This window comes from Biomphalaria glabrata, chromosome 5 (genome assembly GCF_947242115.1).
Source record: "Biomphalaria glabrata chromosome 5, xgBioGlab47.1, whole genome shotgun sequence".
NCBI lineage: Eukaryota > Metazoa > Mollusca > Gastropoda > Planorbidae > Biomphalaria > Biomphalaria glabrata.
Window position 1 is genome coordinate 4,027,661 of NC_074715.1, and position 22,043 is coordinate 4,049,703.

The 22,043-nt window shown below is 34.0% G+C and overlaps 1 protein-coding gene across 2 annotated transcripts in view; it reads right to left on the bottom strand.

The window, feature by feature from the left end:
* Positions 1–1,465: 1,465 nt before the first annotated feature.
* The window catches only part of LOC106066879 (uncharacterized), a 32,680-nt gene continuing 12,102 nt past the window's right edge, over positions 1,466–22,043 (bottom strand). The window contains exons 2-8 of one of the 2 annotated variants that reach the window (XM_056029054.1): positions 20,913–21,044; positions 18,660–18,824; positions 15,841–16,014; positions 10,920–11,129; positions 7,288–7,509; positions 6,143–6,277; positions 1,466–3,166 (exon numbers count right to left, since the gene is read on the bottom strand). In XM_056029054.1, the coding sequence (XP_055885029.1) occupies positions 2,793–3,166; positions 6,143–6,277; positions 7,288–7,509; positions 10,920–11,129; positions 15,841–16,014; positions 18,660–18,824; positions 20,913–21,044 (1,412 nt within the window). In that variant the 3' untranslated portion in view covers positions 1,466–2,792. The remainder of the gene's footprint in view (positions 3,167–6,142; positions 6,278–7,287; positions 7,510–10,919; positions 11,130–15,840; positions 16,015–18,659; positions 18,825–20,912; positions 21,045–22,043) is intronic. The other variant, XM_056029055.1, reaches the window with a different exon arrangement.

Below are 22,043 nucleotides of genomic sequence, written 5' to 3' on the forward strand. Positions count from 1 at the left end.
GCCAATATCTTTGTGTCTTTCTGAGTATTTTATTAGCGGCCCTCGAAAGGGGAAAAGACGCTAATAGTTTTGTGTGAAAGGTCTAACCGTCTGTCCGTCTGTCCGTCCGTCCCGTTTAGATGTCGTAAACTAAAAAAGATAGTGACAATTCGACATCACAATATTTTCATACAATCAAAGTTCTGATGCAAAGACAACTTTTTTCTTTTCTGAAAGCGAAAAATCTAATTTTTTCATTCACTTATGCAAGCATTTTTTTCATAAAAAATACACCGCTTTTACAACTATTGTCTATTAAACACTCAAACACTTGAGGCTCTTTATTAAGGGAGACGACGGTTTTCCATATTTTTAACACATTTATGCAAACAGTTGTAGATTTTTTGTCAACAATTTTTGTTTTTATATTTGCATTGTTAGGTTTTGTAAGTTCTGTTATACTAAATACTATATTTACACACAAACAAATGTTTACTATTTTTTCAAGAGAAAAAATCAATTTAGTATGCATTATAAGTTAGACATAATTTAAAACGAATAGTAATTTTGTAAACGGCATTTTCTTGTCTTTAATCTCACCCGTCCACTCCGTTAAAAGAAAAAAAAAATAATTAAGGATTCGAATAAGAGATTGAGCCTTTTCAAAACAATTAGATCAATTATAAGACATCAGTTTGGCCAGGGGGCCCCGGGTCCGAATCCTGGTGAAGACTGGGATTTTCAACTTTGGAATCCTTGGACGCCTCTGAGTCCACCCAGCTCTAATGGGTACCTGACATTAGTTAGGGAAAAGTAAAGGTGGTTGGTAATTGTGCTGGCAACATGACACACTCGTTAACCGTAGGCCACAAAAACAGATGAACTTTACATCATCTGCCCTATAGACCACAAGGTCTAAAAGGGGAACTAGTTAGGCACGACTCACATCTAGCTATACATTCACTTTCACCTATCCTTTGATCTGCTGGATCGTTGGGGCACTACACAAGATCTGTCAACCTACTTTCTCCATTCTTATCTCACATTTGTCTTGGATATAATTTCATTTGGATGTTCTTTCTGAAAATATTGAAGCCTGCCTGGGTGGACCACGTCGGGGGCCGATTTTGAGTTTGTGTTTCCACACAAACTTCCTTTGTAACCTTGTTAGTTTTGTGTTTGTATTTGAAGATTATAATTCAGTGATTTATGTATTATAGGTACTTTGCTTCTTATTCTTCTATCCTGGAGTGTCTCTAAGGTTAGGGATTTAACTAAACGTATTAATCTAATCAAATTGGAATAATAGTTTGTAATAAATCTCACTGATCTTTTTTATTTTAATCTAGTTTCTTTTTGTTTTCATTGTCACAAACCGCCTATATATATATATATATATATATATATATATATATATATATATATATATATATATATATATATATATATATATATATATATATATATATATATATATGCTGTGCAGTCATTTAAGATGCCTTCCTTCCTTTAACTGATATAGAACTTAATGTCGCGTATGTCTACTCTAATATATATATATATATAGAAGGAAGGCATCTTAAATGACTGCACAGCATACACCTTAACATGCATTATAAAATGTCACATAATAAGCAATGATAGACCACAGTATACAGAAAATTATTGCATGTCACGTTATTCAAAATTAAGTTTAAAAAAGAAAAACAATTTAAAAATACAATTTAAAAAAATCAATCCAAGAAAATATGATTGGTATATATTGGGATTCAAACCCGTCATTTTGACACATAAACGTGCGTCTCTACGAATTCGGTCAGAGGGCGTGGAATATTTTTGCTATATTTTATTGATATCATTACATGGAAATCAAGATCTAACACTAGATTTAGTCCTCTTCTGATTTAGAACTATTAAGATATTTAAGATCTTTATATCTAGAATCTATATGTACTCTTCATTGTGGAAGCGTGGCCGAGCGACTAAGTGCGCTTGAATTTGGCTTGTCTTGGCTACCTAGAAAGGGGCTCGAGGTTCGACACCTAAAGGCAGCACGGAAAACCAACTCCTAGATACCCCCTACCCCCCCCCCCACTGGTCCACAAATGAGATTGAGCATGCTATAAGCATGAAAGTAGCGCTATATAAAAGATATAATAATAATAATAATTATTATTATTATTATTATTATTATTATATTTACTTGAAAAATAAAGTAAAGCTTTGATATACTTTAACTTTTAATTTACTCAGATATTGCAAAATAAATTAAATTATTATTATTGAATAATTCCTGTGGCTTTTAAATCTAGACCTAGAAAAAGATTCCTAAAATTTTCCGGAACATTAATTATTATACTCTTGAATCAATTATACAATGCACTCCCCAACACGAGAGTCCTTTCAAGAACGCAAATAGGCCTTTTAAAACCAATGCTTTTTTGTCTTGACTTAAAATCCTAGATACAGATCTTTATCCAAATTTAAAGATATTTAATTTTCTACTTAAAAATATTAACGATCAAACTAGAGTTTTTTTCCCGTGTAGCTAACGAGCTAGTAATTATTTTCTCAGAGATATACATCAACTGTTAAATGTCTAGAAAAATGTTTAGAAGCGTTTTAAAAAGGTTCAAGGTTCCAAGAAGTTCTGAATTGAATAGAGGCATTATAAAAAGAAAAATAACAACTTTACAAGTACGTTATCTAAATCTTATTTAAAAAAATCAAACAAAAAAAATAGATTTTACTTTTTTATCTATTTTTTTTTCATTAATAAAACATTGTACCTTTGGTTTTTGTCTGGGTATATTTTACATTAATTCTTGATTGAGGCTTGCAAAATTTTGATAATGTACACCGTTCGAATCTTCATACTCTAATGCTAACTTGTCATATTGGTTTTCACCTGACAACATTTCATAATGCCTCTCGTTCTCTCTCTGTCTTTCCTCGTCTTCAATGGATCCACAGAAGTTATTATCCCGTAGAAACTCAGTGTCGTAAAAGTCTTTGTTTTTAACATTTTCGTAATGATGTTCTTCCTGTAACTTTGCGACAATGTCAATATTAGTCTCTTGTTTTCGCTCCACTCGTCTCTTAACAACGCAACCAACAACTACTAACACAACTAAACCGACACCAACTCCTATACCACTAACAACATATGTGTTTAGAGTATTTGGACCTGTAAAAATAATAAAAGACATAATTACTACATATTTACTTGGGGATTGAAAACAAATGTTGATATATAATTTATAAATTTAGCCACATTGCCAGAAGATAAAAGGAAATTAAGTTAAACTATATAATAAAGATGAGAAGACAAGGTTAAAGAACTGAATTGCCTGTCTTTAAAAGAGAATCTAGTCAAGGCCCAAAAAGAGATAAATTGAGACGTTCGTCGTAGGTTCTAAGTGACAAGTGAAGCTGACATTTAATTGTAATTAAATACAATTATGATACAAAACTATAGCAAACAATAATATTTGTATAGCAGTAATACAGAAGGCTTTATTGTCCCAGAAATATAAATTAAAATTAAAATAGAAACTACTTAAGCGTTGGGGGGGGGGGCGGTGGCTAAGTGGTTAAGCGCTTGGCTTCCGAAACTGGAGTCTTGGGCTCGAAACGGAGTGAAGACTGGGATTTTAAATTTCAGAATTTTTAGAGCGCCCCAGAGTCCTCCCAATTCTAATGTGTACCTAACTGCGGATGGCAGTTGTGCTAGCCAAGTGACACCATGCTCCGTATCCTTTGACCTAAAAAAGGATGAACTTTATATTATTACATTCTGTTTTACTTTATTAAACTTTAATAATGCTATAAGAAAGCGAATGCGTGAATTTATAAAAAAAATAGCATGAATGAAGCTATCAAAATAGCCAATCGAGATATGGAGTCTATATATTATTATAATTGATGTAATTGATGTAGACCTACTATTATAAGAGAGAATTCAATGACTCAAGAAGCTTACTAATTATTTTAGCCTATGTCGGTACATTTAATATCTCCCATAAAGAGCCTCAAGTAGCCTGTCCAATCATAGTGTGTTTACATATATGCGCTTGTGTGTTTGAGATTGCGTTTTTAAAAGTAATTCATTGTATTAATCAGAAAACGACATGAAAATCATATCTTTACCGTATATTTAAAGAACCAGAATCCAAGTAATTCAACTAAATGAAATGCTTATTTTCCTGAACTTTGAATCGCAAACACATTAAACAAACTTGTCAAATACACAATACAATTTTGATTTTACTTGTAAATTAACAGAAGTAGACTCCCTAAAAAATCTGTTTTTAGCAGCCTTAGTAAGGGAAAAACCCTGTGTTAGGTTTGTGCAAAATGTTCGTCTGTCACACTCAGATCTAAAAAAACTACAAAGTTTATGTGCAACAACTACTTTTTTGTTTTCTAAAAGCAAACCGTTTAGTTTATAAAATTAATTATGCAAGCGATTTTTAATAAAAATACACCAATTCTAAAACAATACATAAATGTGAGGGATATAATGTTACAATATGCTAACAAAAAAAGATACTCTTGTGTGTATCACTAAGTAAAATATATTTATAAAAATGTAAAAGAATAGTTCACAATAAATATAAATATTATTTAACTGTTTTTTTATCAAGTAGTAAAATTAAAAGAAAATATGAATGTGTGTTTATAAATGCTAAGAATGTATGTAAATATCACGCACATTTTTTTTTAAATGGACATTTTATGCAGAAAATTTCATGGTAGGGGGTTTCAAACTTAAACCCCCCTGGTAGGGGTTTTAAACTCAAAACCCCTTTAGCTGCGCTGGGGCAACTGATGGCTTAGTATTAAAATCAGAAATAAAATAGACAAAATCAAAGCGAAAAATCAGTAACTAAATTCCGCTTCCCCCCCCCCGCTGGGGGGAATTTCATTTCGGGGGGGGGGTGTTGAACCCCAAAACCCCCCACCCCTAGCTACGCCTAGCTATATTTTAAAATCGAGATCTACATGTTTATTATAAATAAAATCATAGTAGATTAAGAATTTTTAGGTCTAGTTTTGAATGGTGTAGACTAGATCAAGATCTAGACTTTTAATTTCTAAACTTTAAGTCTAGATCAATATTATGTTATAAAATACTAAAACTAACTATTTTTAAATTTCATGTTGCATTCAGTCTATTGATAGAGTGTCTATGCTTTTTAACATAAATTTTATCTAAATCACATATACATTTTTTCAAATTTATATTTTAGTTCCAGATCCAATAGATATACATCTTAAAAGTGCTAAATCAGAACTAAAGTTATGGTAAATCTACATCCTCATTCTAGTTGCATTTAAATGAAAATGCCAATACCTCTGTTGGTAACTGTGCTGGGACATAGAGCAGACGTTGCCGATGTAGGCCTACAAGCTTGATACCTGTTCTGTTCTTTTTTTTTTATTTTTTATAACAAATCAATGTCAAAACATTAACTAAAATCGCTCATCTGATACATTGTACATATCCGATAGTTGCTGTTACATATCTCTTTATCAATAATATGCTATTACTTTGTTATTAAGTTTACAGTAATGCTTGGTCGTGCGTGAGCGCGCTGGACTGATTATCTTGACGGTTCCGGTTTGAAACTCTGCTCGCCGCCATTCTCCGTTGTCAAGCGGAAGGTTTTGACTAGAAAGTTATTTATCTTTGTTTACATGGAAGGAACATCCGAAACATGTAAAAAAATTTACATAAAAAAAACATTTTTTTTACATCGCCAAATGAATCATTAAAACATTATTACTTCTGACAATCAAAACAAAATCAAGTCTTGAATATTTTTTGAGAATAGGCGTATCCGAAAGGGATTCAGCGGGGGCCGCCTCTGAGTTTGTGTGATAATACAAACTCTTTTTGTAATCTTGTTTTCTAATATAAACTTTTTGCAAGTGACCTATTTAAAACAAATAATACTTTTGTAAGTTTCAAGTAGTGTTTAGATGGGAAAACATCACAGTCAGTGACATCAGAAAAGACTAGTTTATCTTTCTTTTTAAAATCTAACCCATTATTAAAATTAATTTGATTAAAATACATTACGTTTTAACTCATTTTAATATTTTGCTTAAATCTATATAGAATATGTCTCTACGTATACATAGAGAGAGAGAATGTTACCAATAGAAGACTGTGGTAGATCTGTGTAACTAATATATATTGTGTTACATTTTCCATGTTCTGCATGACAGGACGTATTACAAAATGGTGGGCATTTTTCTTTGCAATTCAAGCCCCAAAATCCGGGAAGACATTCTAGAAAAAAAAATACATTACAGTTACCATTTTTAACTTTTTAAATAATCTGGCCTCTAAGATACGAATCTATAATACAAACGTTAAGTCAGTCTCTCTATTCCGTTCAGAAACATGGAGAGTCACTAAAACAAATATGGAAAAGTCCCAGACTTTGTTAACAGATGCCTACGCCAGATATTATGAATTAGGTGGCCAGAAAAGATAACTACTATCGATTTGTGGGCGAGAACTATACAAAACCCATAGCCCAAGACATCACTAATCGAAAGTGGACCTGGATAGGGCGCACGCTTCAAAATCCAGCTACCAATGTTGCAAGGCAGACACTTGATTGGAATCCGCAAGGAAAGTGGAAGTGGGCAGACCCAAGCAAACCTGAATGGAATGGGAGCAGATGATGAGTTGTGGTTGCGGCCCTATTCTTCCCTGGGAGTGCACATGATTAAGTCAAGTAAGCCATACATTAAAAGATAATGTGTAATATGATTGCCATTCATAGATGTGTGCTTAGTATAATTAACAATGACTTAATATTCAAGCATTTACTTTTGATTTAACTTGTGACATTTTTTCCATGTCTTTGGAGAAGGCTGACCCTATTATTTAAAGCCTGAACAATATACAGGTCACAATACACCCATAACTAATTATTTAAAAAAAACGCAATCTAAAACTCTATGGTTATATTACAAGGGTTTTCGGGGCTCACAAATATTTCTTCGGGGAACAATACCAGGAAAAAAAAAGATGACACAGATAGTGAAAGCGAGGGGATTATTAAAATAAAAGAATGGACGGCCACGTCACTGAAAGAAGATCCATTCAAGGCAACAGATTGAGAGGAATGGAGAAAGACGTTTGACAAATCTTGTTTTTGTGCCCCAACAGACTAAGTAATAGGTTAAGGCGGTGGCGATACCCTTGAGAAGACCAACTATATAAAGAGATGTCTTATTTTGAAAGCCTTAACTATTCTAATGGGAGCAAGATAGCAAAATATAAATTACCCCCATACGCTTCAAATTCATTGAGAGATACATAGGTCACAAGCTGTGGGTTGGTTGTACTTTTCTGACGGACTCTTGCAGCGATATAGCTGCCAGTCCTGATTAGCACAGAGTATACAAGTTTCGGTGAACTTGAGTCATCTTGGAATTGATCAAGTGTTGCATTGTGGCTGTCCAGCATTTCTAGTAAGAAGCCATTCAATCGGTGTCTTTCACTATCGACTATAAAAGTAGTTTAAATAAATATATAATAATTTGTTTTGTATGTAAATGCATTATTTGAATTACATATATATATATATATATATATATATATATATATATATATATGTATAGGTATAAAATATTGTTATAAACCTGGTGGTGGCACAAATTAGGGTAGTGGTGTGTGTGTGTGTAGTCATCCAACGCAAATCGATCCAGGCCAGCGCTAGACGAGCGGTCAACCGTGACGAGTTACGACGATCGGCCGAGACGAGTATCAACATGATGGTTCGGGAAGGATCGACATCGTGAACAGAGCTCAAGAGTGTCACGAGTGATGTAGTCATATGACCACCCAGAATGGTCGAGCGACGTTCTGTCCGGTTCTAGAAGGCCAGCAGGGACCCTATATAAAGAGCGAAGGTATCAGAGACCAGGCAGTCACAACTTCCCGATCTACAGTTCGTTACAACGGCTCAGTACAAGTCCGAGACGAGACAGAGAGACCAGTGCAAGAGTTGATACGGCGGAGAGATATTTTTACAAGTCTTGTGTTACATGCTGCCAATTGTACAGTATTGGCTGTTATTTATTGACATTAAACTATATGTTATTTTCAAGCCCAGAGTTGTCAAGTTCTTTAAGTTGGTGGTGTCGTTTGGTGCAGTTTGCAGTGAGCCTGGATAGGGAGATTCGTAACAATATATTAAGAGTTAATAATCTATGAAGCAACTAAAAAGCTAGATAAAGCCAGTTTGCGTGGAAACAGAAACTTAAAACTCGACCCCCGAAGTGGTCCACCCAGATAGGTTAAAAGTCGGCCCCCGAAGTGGTTCACCCAGGTAGGTAAAAAGTAAGCCCCCGAATTGGTCCACCCAGGTAGGTAAAAAGTCGGCCCCCGAAGTGGTCCACCCAGTAGGTAAAAAGGCATTTATATATTTACAGAAAGACTATCATATTAAAATTATATCAAAGACCAATGACAGAGAAGAATGGAGAATGAATGTTGACGATCTTGTTTGGTTCTCGAACGATCCAGTAGACCAAGGGTCAGCCTCAAGGAAAAAAACATTCCTTAACAAAATTCTTTATTTAAGTGTTCTATGGCTATGGAACCGCGCTTCAGTTCAAGTGATAATATGAAAAACTGCTTATTAATTGTTGTTTTAAACTATGTTCCACTTGTATGCATACTAAATAAAATTTTTCGATGTGAACTAGGTCTATTTCATGTCATAAAAATTATCTAGATTATCAAATTGTTCTGTATAGGATCAGGAAAAAAACGTTTTCTTAAAAAAAATATCTTCCTTTAGTTTTTTCTTCCATGGACTTTGTATCACTCTGCGGTTCACTCGATAATATGAAACATTCCTTATTAATTCTTATTTTTTTAAATTATATTCCACTTATATGTATACAAAATTTTCTTTTCTCTTTAAAAAAAATAAATAGTTTTCTTTTTCGCAATTGTAGAAAATAGTTTGACAGAACTTGACAAAAAGCTTAGCAATACAATTGTAAAAAAATAAATAATCTAAAACCGTTAGCATAAATGTGTTGAGAATACTGTAAATAGTCACCACCATTACTAAATAGCCTCCCGTCAATGTTACTATTTAATTGTGAATAATTTTCAAATGGTTTATTTTTATGAAAAAAAAAAACTGCTAGCATAGTAGATTTTGAAATTTAAATTTTTTGTTCTCAGAAAAGAAAAAAAGTAGCAGTTGCATCAGAACTATCTATGGCCTCCTTCAGTCGCGAAGCGACTATGGATCATCTCATGGAAATGAGATGAATGCCTGGGCATTAGCTGTAGTCGGAACGATGTCGCCCACACATCAGTTCCCCCCATTCCACGCAGCTGATGTATCCAAAGGAACGGAAGTGCCGATACAGTTTGAGGTCAGCGGCGTCGCGGCTTCTGCCAGCACTGGGTGCTGCAAACTGCCTTAGGGTGTGGCTCAGATATTGCGTGCGGCGGAACTGTTCTCACTAACAGGAGAAGGGATAAAGGAGAGTAACTGGCGCCTTAACCAGTAAGCTTCGGGTAGGTGGAGCTCATTAGCCATGGCTGGCTACCCACCTAGGAGAAGAAAAACTCTGAATTCAAACCTCTGTTGCCTTGCAGATATACCCAATCATGGGAAAGGCTTCGGGAATCAACCCCTGAAAAAATCAGAACTATAAATTGTTAATAATACCATGATGTCGGATTTTCAATCTCTTTTCAGTTTACGAGATTTAAACGCGAAGTAGGACAGATGGACGGACGGACGGGCGTACACACAGACCAAACTAATAGCTTACTAATAGTGTCTAATAATTGGATAAATTAAAAAAATTAACACAATGAAAAGAAGAATTAAATCAAAATAAATAAATTAACACAGAACAAGAAAAATATTCAATAATATTTTTTAAAGGCAATATCTTCTTAATACAACTTATAGAGCGATTTCTTTTCACTTCATAACTAATGAATGTTAGATTTAAAAAAATAAATAAAAAAAATATCGAACATTTTTTACCCTTCACCAATGCAATGAAAGAAAAAGAATTAAAAAAAAAGAGAATGAAAAAAAAAGAGAAATAAATAGAACGAATAAAACAAGATTATCACACAAACTCAGAGGCGCCCCCATCGTATATCCATTGGATACGCCTATTTTCAGGGACTATTTAAGACATGATTTTGTTTTGATAGTCCAATGTGATAATGTTTTTAAAAACTCACTTTTTGTTTTGGATGTTTCTTTAAAAATGAAAGAAAAAAATGAAAGAAAGAGATTATAATAAGCGTGGTCAAGAGACTTAGTACGCTTGAACTTGGCTTGGCTACCTATGAAGGATGCTCGAGGCTCGACTCTGGCAGAGTTGTGATTACTTAGCGCCTAAAGGCAGTACACAAAACCTTCTCCCAGAAAAAAGAAAATGAAAGACAGAAATAAAAAAAGAACGTAACGTATTGAAAAATACTTTTAAAAAAATTTAAGAGATCAAAACAAGAGAGGAAAATATACATATGTATGTCTATATTGTTGTAACCCTGCCTTGCACCAGTGCTTGAGGTGCGCACGAGCGCACTAGTAAACGAAAACAGGAAGACACCAGGATAGAGAAAATAACAGTGCATCAGGGATTGTGAAGAGTCTGAATGTTCGGAAACTAAGAAGCCAGCTTTTGTTGCTGCCTAAAGGTTGTAGAAAGGACCTTGAGTGAAGCGGGTAAGGCTGTCGTTGGTCCACATTCAGATTGCTGTCTAAAGGACTGGTAAATTAGTAGCAAGACTCTGAGGAAGCTGAAGGATGTTATGTGTTTGTCCTAGTATTTATTTCCTGTTAAACTGAGTTGAGTTGTCTGCCTTACGTTGAGTGCTTACCCTTGAGTTGCAACAATATGTATATCTACTTCTAAAAACGTACTTCTATTATATAAAACACATTTATTAATGTTGTACTCTTGGTCAAAATACACTGTCCACCAGGGACTTCTATCATCTGTGCTTGTATGAGAACAACCATAAGTATTGCAAGTCAGTTTAACTTGTCCGTCAACAGCAAACCATGGACCATACAAAGGCGAAAGGTGAGTTGAAGATTCATATGTTGTTTGAAATAGCGCAAAATTACGACCTAGAAAGATATTAAGAAAAAATTTTAAAAAATTAAAACAATGTTTAGGCAATAACTATGTTTTTTTTTGTAAATACTGTTATAAACCTGGTGGTGGCACAGATGGGGGTAGTGGTGTGTGTGTGTGTAGTCAGCAGACGCAAATCGCCCCAGGCCAGCGCTAGACGAGCGGTCAACTGTGACGAGTTACGACGGTCAGCCGAGAAGAGAAGAGTGTCAACATGAAAGTTAGAGTAGGATCGGCGTCGTGAACAGAGCTAAGGAGCGTCACGAGGGATGTAGTCATATGAGCACCCAGAATGGTCGAGCGACGTTCTGCCCGGTTCTAGAAGGCCATTAGGGACCCTATATAAGAGCGGAGGTGTCGCAATCAAGACGGTTCACGACAGATGGTCCACTACAGTCTGGTTCAATATAGTCCGGTCGACTACAGTTCAACGGTCTGGTTCTGTACGGAGCATTACGACGGTTCAGTGCGGAGTACTGTCAAATACAGTTGAGACGAACGGCGTATTAATCTTGGTCTGCGATCGAGTCCGACACAAAGAGCCTAGTGTGTGAAGTCAGTCCTGAACTGTTGAATCCATTGCAAGCCCGGAACGAGACGTAGAGGCCAGTGCAAGAGTTGATACGGCGGTACGGTGTTATCGGAGAGATATTTGTACAGTGTATGTTTAGTCTTTGTTTTTATTAACATTTAATCATTAAAGAAGGGCAAGACGAGACGTATCATCAGCGAATTTTGTGAGGGAGTAAAAAGGACTATTAGATTGAAAATTATCGGTGTACAAAATGAACCACAATGGCGATGTCACAGCCTCTAAGGAGCCCCTGTGTTAAATATGCGTGCACTTGATATTACATTGTTAACCCTAACACTAATCTAAAATAAGTATTTGGTAAATCCAGATATTTTTCTACAACTTTACTCTAATGGTAAGAAAATGTTAGAGAGTCCAATTTACTAAAAATATAATTCAGAAGAAACATTTTAACAAATGTTTCAAAAAAAATAGTTTCAGGTCTTTTCTTTTTATAGCCTCTACCGTACTTTTGTGCAGAATTTTTTTCAGACACACTTAAAAATTTAGCATAATAATTTTATTTTAAATTTAAAAAGAGAACTGAAAAAAGCAAAGATATATAAGAAAAAAAAAGGCACTTCTGGACCAATTTGTGATTCTACTTTTTAATCACAGAAACGAAACGCATGAGTCCAACATTGCCCATTCCGAAGCAGGACGTTTTGGCGCCGCAGTTTTGGCGACGCCGTTTTGGCCCCGCCGTTTTGGCGCGAGCCGTTTTGGCGACGGGACGTTTTGGCGCGAAATACATTATGTACATTTATTGTATTATTTCTTTTAAAAGAATTATTCATATCTATGTTTTGCATGAGTGTTTGTGTTAAGACATATTTTTCACGTACTAAATGTAAATGTGTGTTTGTTTTTCACATCATTTTCTTTAATAAACATTTTGGCTTGTGTATGTGTGTTTATTAAGAGGCACACTTTTATTTTCAAAAAAGTTTTTAAAGATATTACTTTAAAATTAAAAACAAAAATCGCGTGAGAGAGGGGAGGGGTGGAGGAAAGAGTATATACAAGGAGTGAAATGTGAGCAGAAGATGGGGGGCGGGATAGGTGTCACATGTAATGACCATTCCCAAGGAGGTGATCGCCAGACTCATGACGCCAACGACCAGTGCTCGGTGCTGGTCTTGTCTTCATTTGCTTAACTCTACCTGCGTCAATGCGAGATGTGTCACCCAAATCACCCCTACCCAATTTCTCAAAATATATCTATTCACGTTAGAGTTTGTACTGACCACATTCCGTGTCTTGATCTTTACTATGTGTGGAGTTATTGTCGTCATTCAGCGTTAAAGAGCTTTAGATGTTAACATGGTTTTTGTTATATTAAAGTGTGACACTTAGCTAGTTCGTATATTACACTAATGTCAAATAAAAAAAATCTTTTGGAAAGAAATCCAAAAATGTCATCCAGTGCGATTAGCAGAACTCACATATAGCATGTCATTACCATTCAGGAATCTGACTTATTATAGGCCTATATTCATGAAATAGGCAAAACCTTTATAATTAAAAAAAACTAACAATTCGCTGAACGATGTTAGAATTCATACTATACATACAATATTATGGTAGAGTGAAATAAACATTGTTATAAAAGCTACGTGATTATTAAATTATCTCGCGACAAAACGTCCCGTCGCCAAAACGGCTCGCGCCAAAACGTCCCGTCACCAAAACGGCGGGGCCAAAACGGCGTCGCCAAAACAGCGGCGCCAAAACGTCATGTACCGGCCCATTCCTAATAATCTCACTTTTTAAAAAATTGTCAATGTAAATGTCTAAAATTTAAAAAATAAATTAAAATATCATTTACTTTTGCATTTTGTCAAGTTGAAATTTCACATAAAATTTAGCGTGGGTAGACAACACACTTTTAATAACAAAGCTTTTATCAGCTCTGTCTGTCTTTCGAAAATCGTGTGCACGTGATTTCTTCCACACAGATTCTCGGATCAAACTAAAAATTCGCACAATTATTCATTAACGTAGACAAGCCATGACCCTATTAAACCAGCAACTAATTAGTTAATTTATTACTGGTAATTCACTATATTGTTTAATAGCAAAGTTAAACTAATAATTCAGTATTCATAGATATGGCTACATTTGTCTTGTTTAGTCCCATTAAATAATTGTAACGCTATTTCTCCCTCATGGATTTTTCGATAAAGTTGTTACTTTAAAAAATTATGTATTTTTACCTAACAAATTATAAATAAAAAAAACAACACTCAATTAGTCAATTCATTATTGGTAATTAATTTTGTTTAATATCGAATAAGGGAAATAACTTGTACATCATTGGTCAATATAGTTTTAAGGATGAAGTTTTTCCCCTTTCATATTTTTTTTTTTTTTATTTTAGAACAGGATTTTTTTTCTATTTTGCTTTTTTCAAGTTTCAGAGTGAACATTATATAATTTAAGTGACTCTAAATCATTGTTTACGTCAGTTATGTCAAACTCAATAAGGTGTATGGGCCGCATGAAAACATACTATGACCTGATGGGCCGCAACCAAAAATGAGTTGGAAAACATGGCCTACTAGTTTTATGTAAATTACAAACAATACAATTCAAATCTTGCAGGAGACCTGTGAGATTAACTGCTAATGCCAAATCCTGAACCCATTCGTCAGTTTGGAAATGTTCAACAGGTTCACCTTTCATGTTCAGAAACAATACAATTTCCTCACGCTTTGAAAAAAAATCTCTTCAATACTTCATGACAGGGAGAAGCTAGCGGACTGTGTAGTAGGGAACAAATTCGTGTCCAACGTCGTCCAGAAACATTGATAATTGACGACGATTGAAGCCACGGTCACGAATAAAATTGATAGCGACTGAAACTGGTCTTAACACATGTTGGAACTTTCATTGCTTTGCACATAATGCTTCATGGCCAATGCTGCAATGAAAATGGGCAAATAAGAAATTGCCATCAGTCTCTCTTATTTTTGCAAGCAGCTTTGCACCAACACATTTTCTAACCCCAATCATGGTTGGTGTGCTAAACTAGCTAGCTTTACCAAAGGTAAGTTGTACTGTATTATTACCTCCTGTAATTTCTCAAAAAACATCTTCGCTTGTTGTGTTGTTATGCATAGAAAAGGGCTCAACTAGTTCCTCATGTAGCTCCAAAATTCCTGTCACAGGTCCTTATGAATATCACCAACTGTGCTACACCCGTTACATCAGATGACTCATAGAGAGCCAATGAAAAGAATTAAAAATCAGCTATTTTGTTCTTTAATTGTATACGTAAGCTGACTGACATGCCATTTATTTCATCTGCGAGTATGTTCCTAGTAAATGTTATTTCTTTGAATGCTTTCACTTTTTCTAGACAAATTACTTCAGGAGCTTTAACGACACACTCCGTAATAAAAATCACCTTCACTAAATGATTTGTGACAAATGAAAGTCTAACTCTAACATATTGGCTTATTTTTAATGTGATTATTAACAATTAATAACAATTACAAATTTAAAAAATCAACACTAATTTTAAAAGAGAACTTGAAAGATAATTCGAAGTTAATAAATGAAAGAAAATTTTCGAGGACTTATTTGCTTTAATTAAAAAATCTGATCATTTAAGAATAGTTCCTAAGTTCAACGAAGTTGATTATTACTTTTTCAGTAAACATTTTACCTGAAAAGTAGTGGTGAATTTATACGCTTGATAATTTTAACATTACTTTGATAATTCTTGAGGTGACTAAACGGACCGCAAGCAAAGTGGTCGCGGGTCGCATACGGCCCTCGAACGCAATGTTTGACAGGCCTGGTGTACGTCATGTGGAAAGGAGATCGATTGTGGTTAGTAGGTCATTTTATCCTTTGTGATGTTGGTTTTAGATCCATATATACATACACGTTTTTATAATTAGCTCTTTTGTGGTATGACAGGTTAGATAGTTTATTAAGATCTTATTAATTTTGATCCCAATATATTTTTTTTTCATTGGCTCAGCTAAAATACAACAAAAAAAAACATACCCCAAAAAACAAATATAATTATTATTATATATATCTGTTTTATTCTACAAACTCATATTAGAAAATATTATCTTGTATATGGAAACAACGTTTTAAAATTGACTTTAGTTTACCTCCACTGACAAACAGGGTGCAAATATTTCCTACATCCTCTCCTTCAAGCTTTAAGGTTGTCATGGAAACGTTGGTATTACAAGCAATGTCCATCGTTGTATCATCCACAGAAAAGATGTTTGTCTTTGCACATGATGCATTGTTTATACTAATACTCATGTTTGTAAGAGAAGCTATGGAGATGGAAAAAAATGAAAGATTAAAAAAATAAACAGTTATGATTTTGATATTTTCATGAACATAAAATATTTATTTATTATCAATTATTTAAATATGGCATGAAAGAAACATGACAACAGATGGAAGAAATCTAACCACAACATCATTTAGGTACAATTTCTCTCCCCTTTTCTAATCCAATCAAAATAATAAATTAGCAATATTTAATAGGGTTTGTTGGACTAGTCCGTTTCGTTTCTTTGATTAAAAAGTATTGGGCCGGAAGTAGCTTTTTTCCCTATATATCTTTGTATTTTTCAGTTCTCTTTTTAAATTAAACTGACATTATTATGCTATAATTTTAAGTGTACCTGATAGAGAAAAAAATTCTGCACAAAAATACGGGTAGTTGGGATATAACACGATAGAGGCTATAAAAAGAAAAGACCTGAAACTAGCGCGTGAAACTACACATTTACAGTACTTTATTTGATGAGTATTTTACCCAAGATCTGTGTTGTTTTTTTAGGACTAGCTTATTTCATGTACCCGGCATTTTCCGATACACAATTTCATACTTCATACACAAAATAATTGTTGAAAACAATTGTAGTTCATTTTAAACTTTAAATGATTACTTTAAAAGGTGTTACTCTAATCAATGTTGAATATTATTTTGTTATGAATGTCACGGTTTATTTTGTGTCTGTTCTAGTTTCTTAAATTTTTATTGAGTAAAGGGGTCGTTTTTCTCCTAATGGGTATACCTGATTTCTCCAAGCAGCATTTGTAAAATATTGGTCCTAAATAATGCTATGTTTATAAACGAAAAATCGCATGGCTGCATTATGATGAATGTACGTGTTTGTTCAATATATTTTATATTACTAGGTAACTATAAATAACCGTAAATAGACGTAAGTTTATTTTTTTTTCTGTTAGATAAAGTAATATGGCAAATTTTTGTTTATATCCTAATTCTAAAAAGGAATAATAATAGAATTATACAGTAAAAATAATCACTAACTTTTTCTTTTAATAGTTTTGAAAGTCTGAGTTTGTGTTTTTGCTGATGTACACAAGCTACACTATGAGTCAGTCCATCTCTTCTAATTGTTTAGAAATGAGTGTAAAAATGTAGGCTTCGATATTTTAGCCTGAATTTAAGAAGTTACAAACTTCAAACAACTAATATATTGCCTCTTCCATAAAACTTTGTACTTAAAAAATTAATTTATCCAACGCTCGAAATCCTGCTTGCATACTTAGGCCCTATTTAAATCGATCCGGAATCAATGTATTAAGTAGCAATAACCCCGCAAAAAAATTAATGAAAGAAGATTGAGATATACATACATTTTTGTGACGGTACGCACCGGTACGGGGTACCGGTACCTTTTTTCAATGTCGGGAAAAATGATTACTTTTTTTGTACAATACCGTTACGGGTTACCGGCACCTTTTTTCAATGTCGGGAAAAATGATTACTTTTCTTGTACAATTTTAATTGTTAATTTATTATTAGTTGAAAGTTAGGCAATCTATCACTGAGTACCGGCACCTATTTTTTATTTTTACAAAAAAAAAAAAAAGCACTTTATATACTTTCAGCCGACATGCCGTATTATTAAAAACACCTCTATGTGAACTTCTCAATCATCTAGAGTCTTAGACAGTCATTATTTTAGACTAGATTTAAGTAGAGTCTAGATCTAGATTTAGTAGGACTATTATTATAAAAAAAAAATAATAATAATCAGTCATTATAGACATCATTCGCAATTTTATTATTAGGTCTAGGCATTAAAAAGTAAATCTATTAATAAACTATAATAGATCTAAGTCTAAGTACTAACTTATTAAATAAGTCATTATAAGTAGAAGTATTATAATGAATATTGTATAGATCTAGATTGACTAGATTATAGATAGATCTATAGATAGATCTCTAGTTTAGTAGATTAAGTATAGAGTATAGTAAACGTATTACAGTATTATTAGATCTATGTCTTATGTCTATATATAATAATCTAATAATTAAAAAACTTTAGTCTTTATTAATATCTAGACTTTTTTCTAATAAAAACTGACTATAGGCATAGCATAGGCTAGACTCGGCAATGTAGTTTCAAGATAGAATCTATACTATTACTAGATCTATTCGATTTTTATTTATAGATCTAGACTAGAATTAGATTATAGATCTAAATATACTAATGGAGAGATGATATGAGGTGTTAGCTAATAGTGTTACACAAGAAACAAACCTGGGTTTTTCTAAACTCTAATACTTGGTATGTAATAGTAAAACAGCACCTACCTAAATGAATCGTAACTAGCAATCAAAAACCTATATTTATTGTAGTATATATAGGTCTGTGGTTGTATTTTATATAGCTTTCGTAACTTCTTCTATAGAGAAATGACTTTTGTAATTTCTTTTACTGAAAATTGGGCTATTCGCGTCTGACACATATATAATTTTTATGTTCAGCAACAAAGCCTATTAACAAGTTGATTAGTTTTAAATTAATTTGTGTTTTGTCAGGCAAAAGAAATAATTGTGCAAAATTGCAGCTTGATCTGAGTATAATGTGGGAGAAATAAAATGTACCAGACAGACAGAGTGAGTTAATTTAAGCTTTGTAAAAAGACTTGCTTTGATTTAGTATAATGATCCTCAACCATGTAAACGGTTGTTCTTCAATCCAAGTCAATAAGACATAATGAGGACCGAAACGCTGTCCACAGTCATGTCCTGATGAGTTAGATCGTAAACTTTCTGCTCTTTTTGGATGTATGGTTGCAGTCATAACAACATCACCTCAATGTAGGGAATAAATAAGAAAATAGAAAATATTTGAGAAATCTTTAAATTAGGTAATCTTTTTTTTTACATTATCTAGACTTAGCTGTCACTAAAGATTTTTATCGAAATTTTTTTTGGGGGGGCAAATTAACAGCCATGATACCCGCACTGATACCGCAGTGTTGTCATTGCCGGAATTGGTTATGGATGTAAGCACTCCTCTACTTAAAAAGGCTTCCTAAAGGCATGCGTCTTAAATAGCTTATGACCACCAGTCTAACTCCTGGCCTTTACGTGTGGCTCAGATATTAAGTCCGATGGAATCGTTTCAACTCACAGGGCGAAGATGACTAACTGGATTCTAGACCAGTAAGCGTCTGGCAGGAGGGGCTCGTTAGCCATGCCTGGCTACCCACCAAGAAAAACTGAATTTAAACCTCTTCTGCCTTGCAGCTAAACCCAAAACATGGAAAACGCTTCGCGAGTCAAACGTTAATTTAAAAAATGATGAAAAAAAAAATGAAAATGAAGATGATGCCTCAGCGCCAAAGTGCTCTAAAATAAACACTACAAATATTTACATTCTTTAATTAAGCGCTGTTGTAATCACTTTTTTTTAAAATTTGCATGGCTAAAAATAACGAAATCTGCTTTCTTACCGGCATTGCTTACCAACAGGACCGGCCTTTAGAAGTGCGAGGCCTGTTTGCAAAATGGATTGCGCGGGCCCCAGTCTGGGTAGGGATAGTGTTAATAAGTGAAAATTAGGATTACGTATTTGAAAATAAATTCTTCTTTATATTTCATTCATTCTTTACTAGGTAAAAAAATCATGATCCAATTTAACGAGCCTTGCGTGTAGCGAACACATACAGTTTATCATCAAAGTTCTGTTTCCTACATAGATCACGCTAAATAGCAAGAATTAACTAATTGTTAAATCTTTCGTCGTTAATTATTGACCTCAAGTAATTCTTTATTAGCTTTTGGATCGAGAAGGTTCTTTCATCAGATGCCACACTTACGGGTATTCCTGAAAATACTATGATACAAAGTAGTTTGGGCCATCAGTGCATCTTTAATTAGTAGACATATAAGCTTAAATTTCTACAGAGGTTTTGGAGGTATTTGTTAGAATATGCCTTAAAGATAACAATTTCGTTTATTTTTCTGGAAAATCATTGAGCTCCTGGAAAATCAGGCGGCCGCGTGAACCCATTTATGTTATAAAGGTTAAATGTATTAATTTACACTAAGAATTGGCGCTTGCACTATGACAGTGAGGGGCCCACTGTGGCCACATAGGTTGTAGTGGCCTAAGGCGGCCCTGCTTACTAAGTAGAAGATCAACACTTTCACCGAGTATAATAAAACAAGCTACCTTTGTTTTCTTCTTATTTTATTTTAATGTTCTAAAATAAAGGGCAAATCCAATGTTTTGTTACGAATCTCACTATCCAGGCTCTCTGCAAACTGCACCACACACCACCAACTTAAAGAACTTGAAAACTTCGGGCTCCAAAGTAACGTAACTTTTTAATAGTTGAATAAATCACAGCCAATACTGTACAATTGGCAAAACGTACACTGTACAAATATCTCTCCGATAACACCGTACCACCGTATCAACTCTTGCACTGCCCTCTACATCTCGTTCCGGGCTTGCACTAAGTTCAACAGTTCAGGATTGACTTCACACCTGGCTCGTTGTGTCGGACTCGATCACAGACCAAGATCAAGACGCCAGCTATGCTTTAGCCGACCGGACTGTAGTGAACCGTATTCTTGTGGACCTTTTCTGAACCGTCTTGACTGTGATACATACGCTCTTTATAATGGGTCTCCGCTGGCCTTCTCGAACCGGACGGACGTCGCTCGACCATTCTGTGTGGTCAGATGACTACATCCCTCGTGACGCTCCTGAGCTCTAATCACAACGCCGATCCATCGCGAACCGTCATGTTGACACTCGTCTCCGGAAGCCGTCGTAACTCCTCGTCTAGCGCTGGCCTGAGGCGATTTGCGTCGGCTGACTACACACATACTACTACCCCCATCTGTGCCACCAACAGCTTTATTACAGTTTAAACACAGAAGTCTTACTGTATTGACAGGCTGAACCAAACCATCCTTCGCTGCAGGACGATCCTATACAGTTGCCATCAGAGTCACAAGGTCCTTTACAACGACACGCGTACTTACATGAGGAATTATAGGTATTGACATGACAAAAATCTAGAATATAACAAACAACATTTAAATAATTATATAACAAGTAATAGAAAATAATTTAAAAAAAAAGCTTATCTAAGGAAACGAACAGCTAAGTACTGCCATTCATCTGTGGATTATTTTTTTTATCTCTTTTTCTGCTATATAAAACAAAATTATTCAATTAGTACTAAATGATTAGGTAATTGGTTAACTTTTAAAATAATAGTCGTATGTTTCTTGACTATAAATAATTCTGCACAATTTTAACTTGATCCGAGAAAACGTGTCTAAAATAATATGAGAGCTAAATCTATCTATCTATCTCTCTATCTATCTATCTATCTATCTATCTCTCTATCTATCTATCTATCTATCTATCTATCTATCTATCTATCTATTTATCTATCTATCTATCTATCTATCATCTCTCTCTCTCTCTCTCTCTCTCTCTCTCTCTCTATATATATATATATATATATATATATATATATATATATATATATATATATATATATATATATATATATATATATATATATATATATATATATATATATATATATATATATATATATATATATATCTATATTATAAAGTAGAATGTGAGGGGTATGTATGTATGTATGTATGTATGTTACTTATAGACATCAAAACCGCTTGACCAATCTTGATAAAACTAGGCAGGAATGTTCCTTGGGTACCAACTTAGACCTTAGTGAATGTATTGTAGCCCTAAAACAAATGTAAGACCCTCAAAAAAAATAAAGTTGTCCGACTCTATTACAGCTATAGTATTTTATGGATCTAGGCCATGTCTACAATGTTGACATGAGAAAAGATAGAAAGGATTTAGACCTAGATATAATTTTAAGAAATACACTTTGCGCAGATAGTTTTTTACTTTGACACATGAAAAGACAAACGAAGATCCATTGCTTTCATTATATAATTAAATTAACCTTCAATTTTGTGTTTCAAAAGCATTTTTTACATAAATTAGTTCCTGATATCTGTGACAAC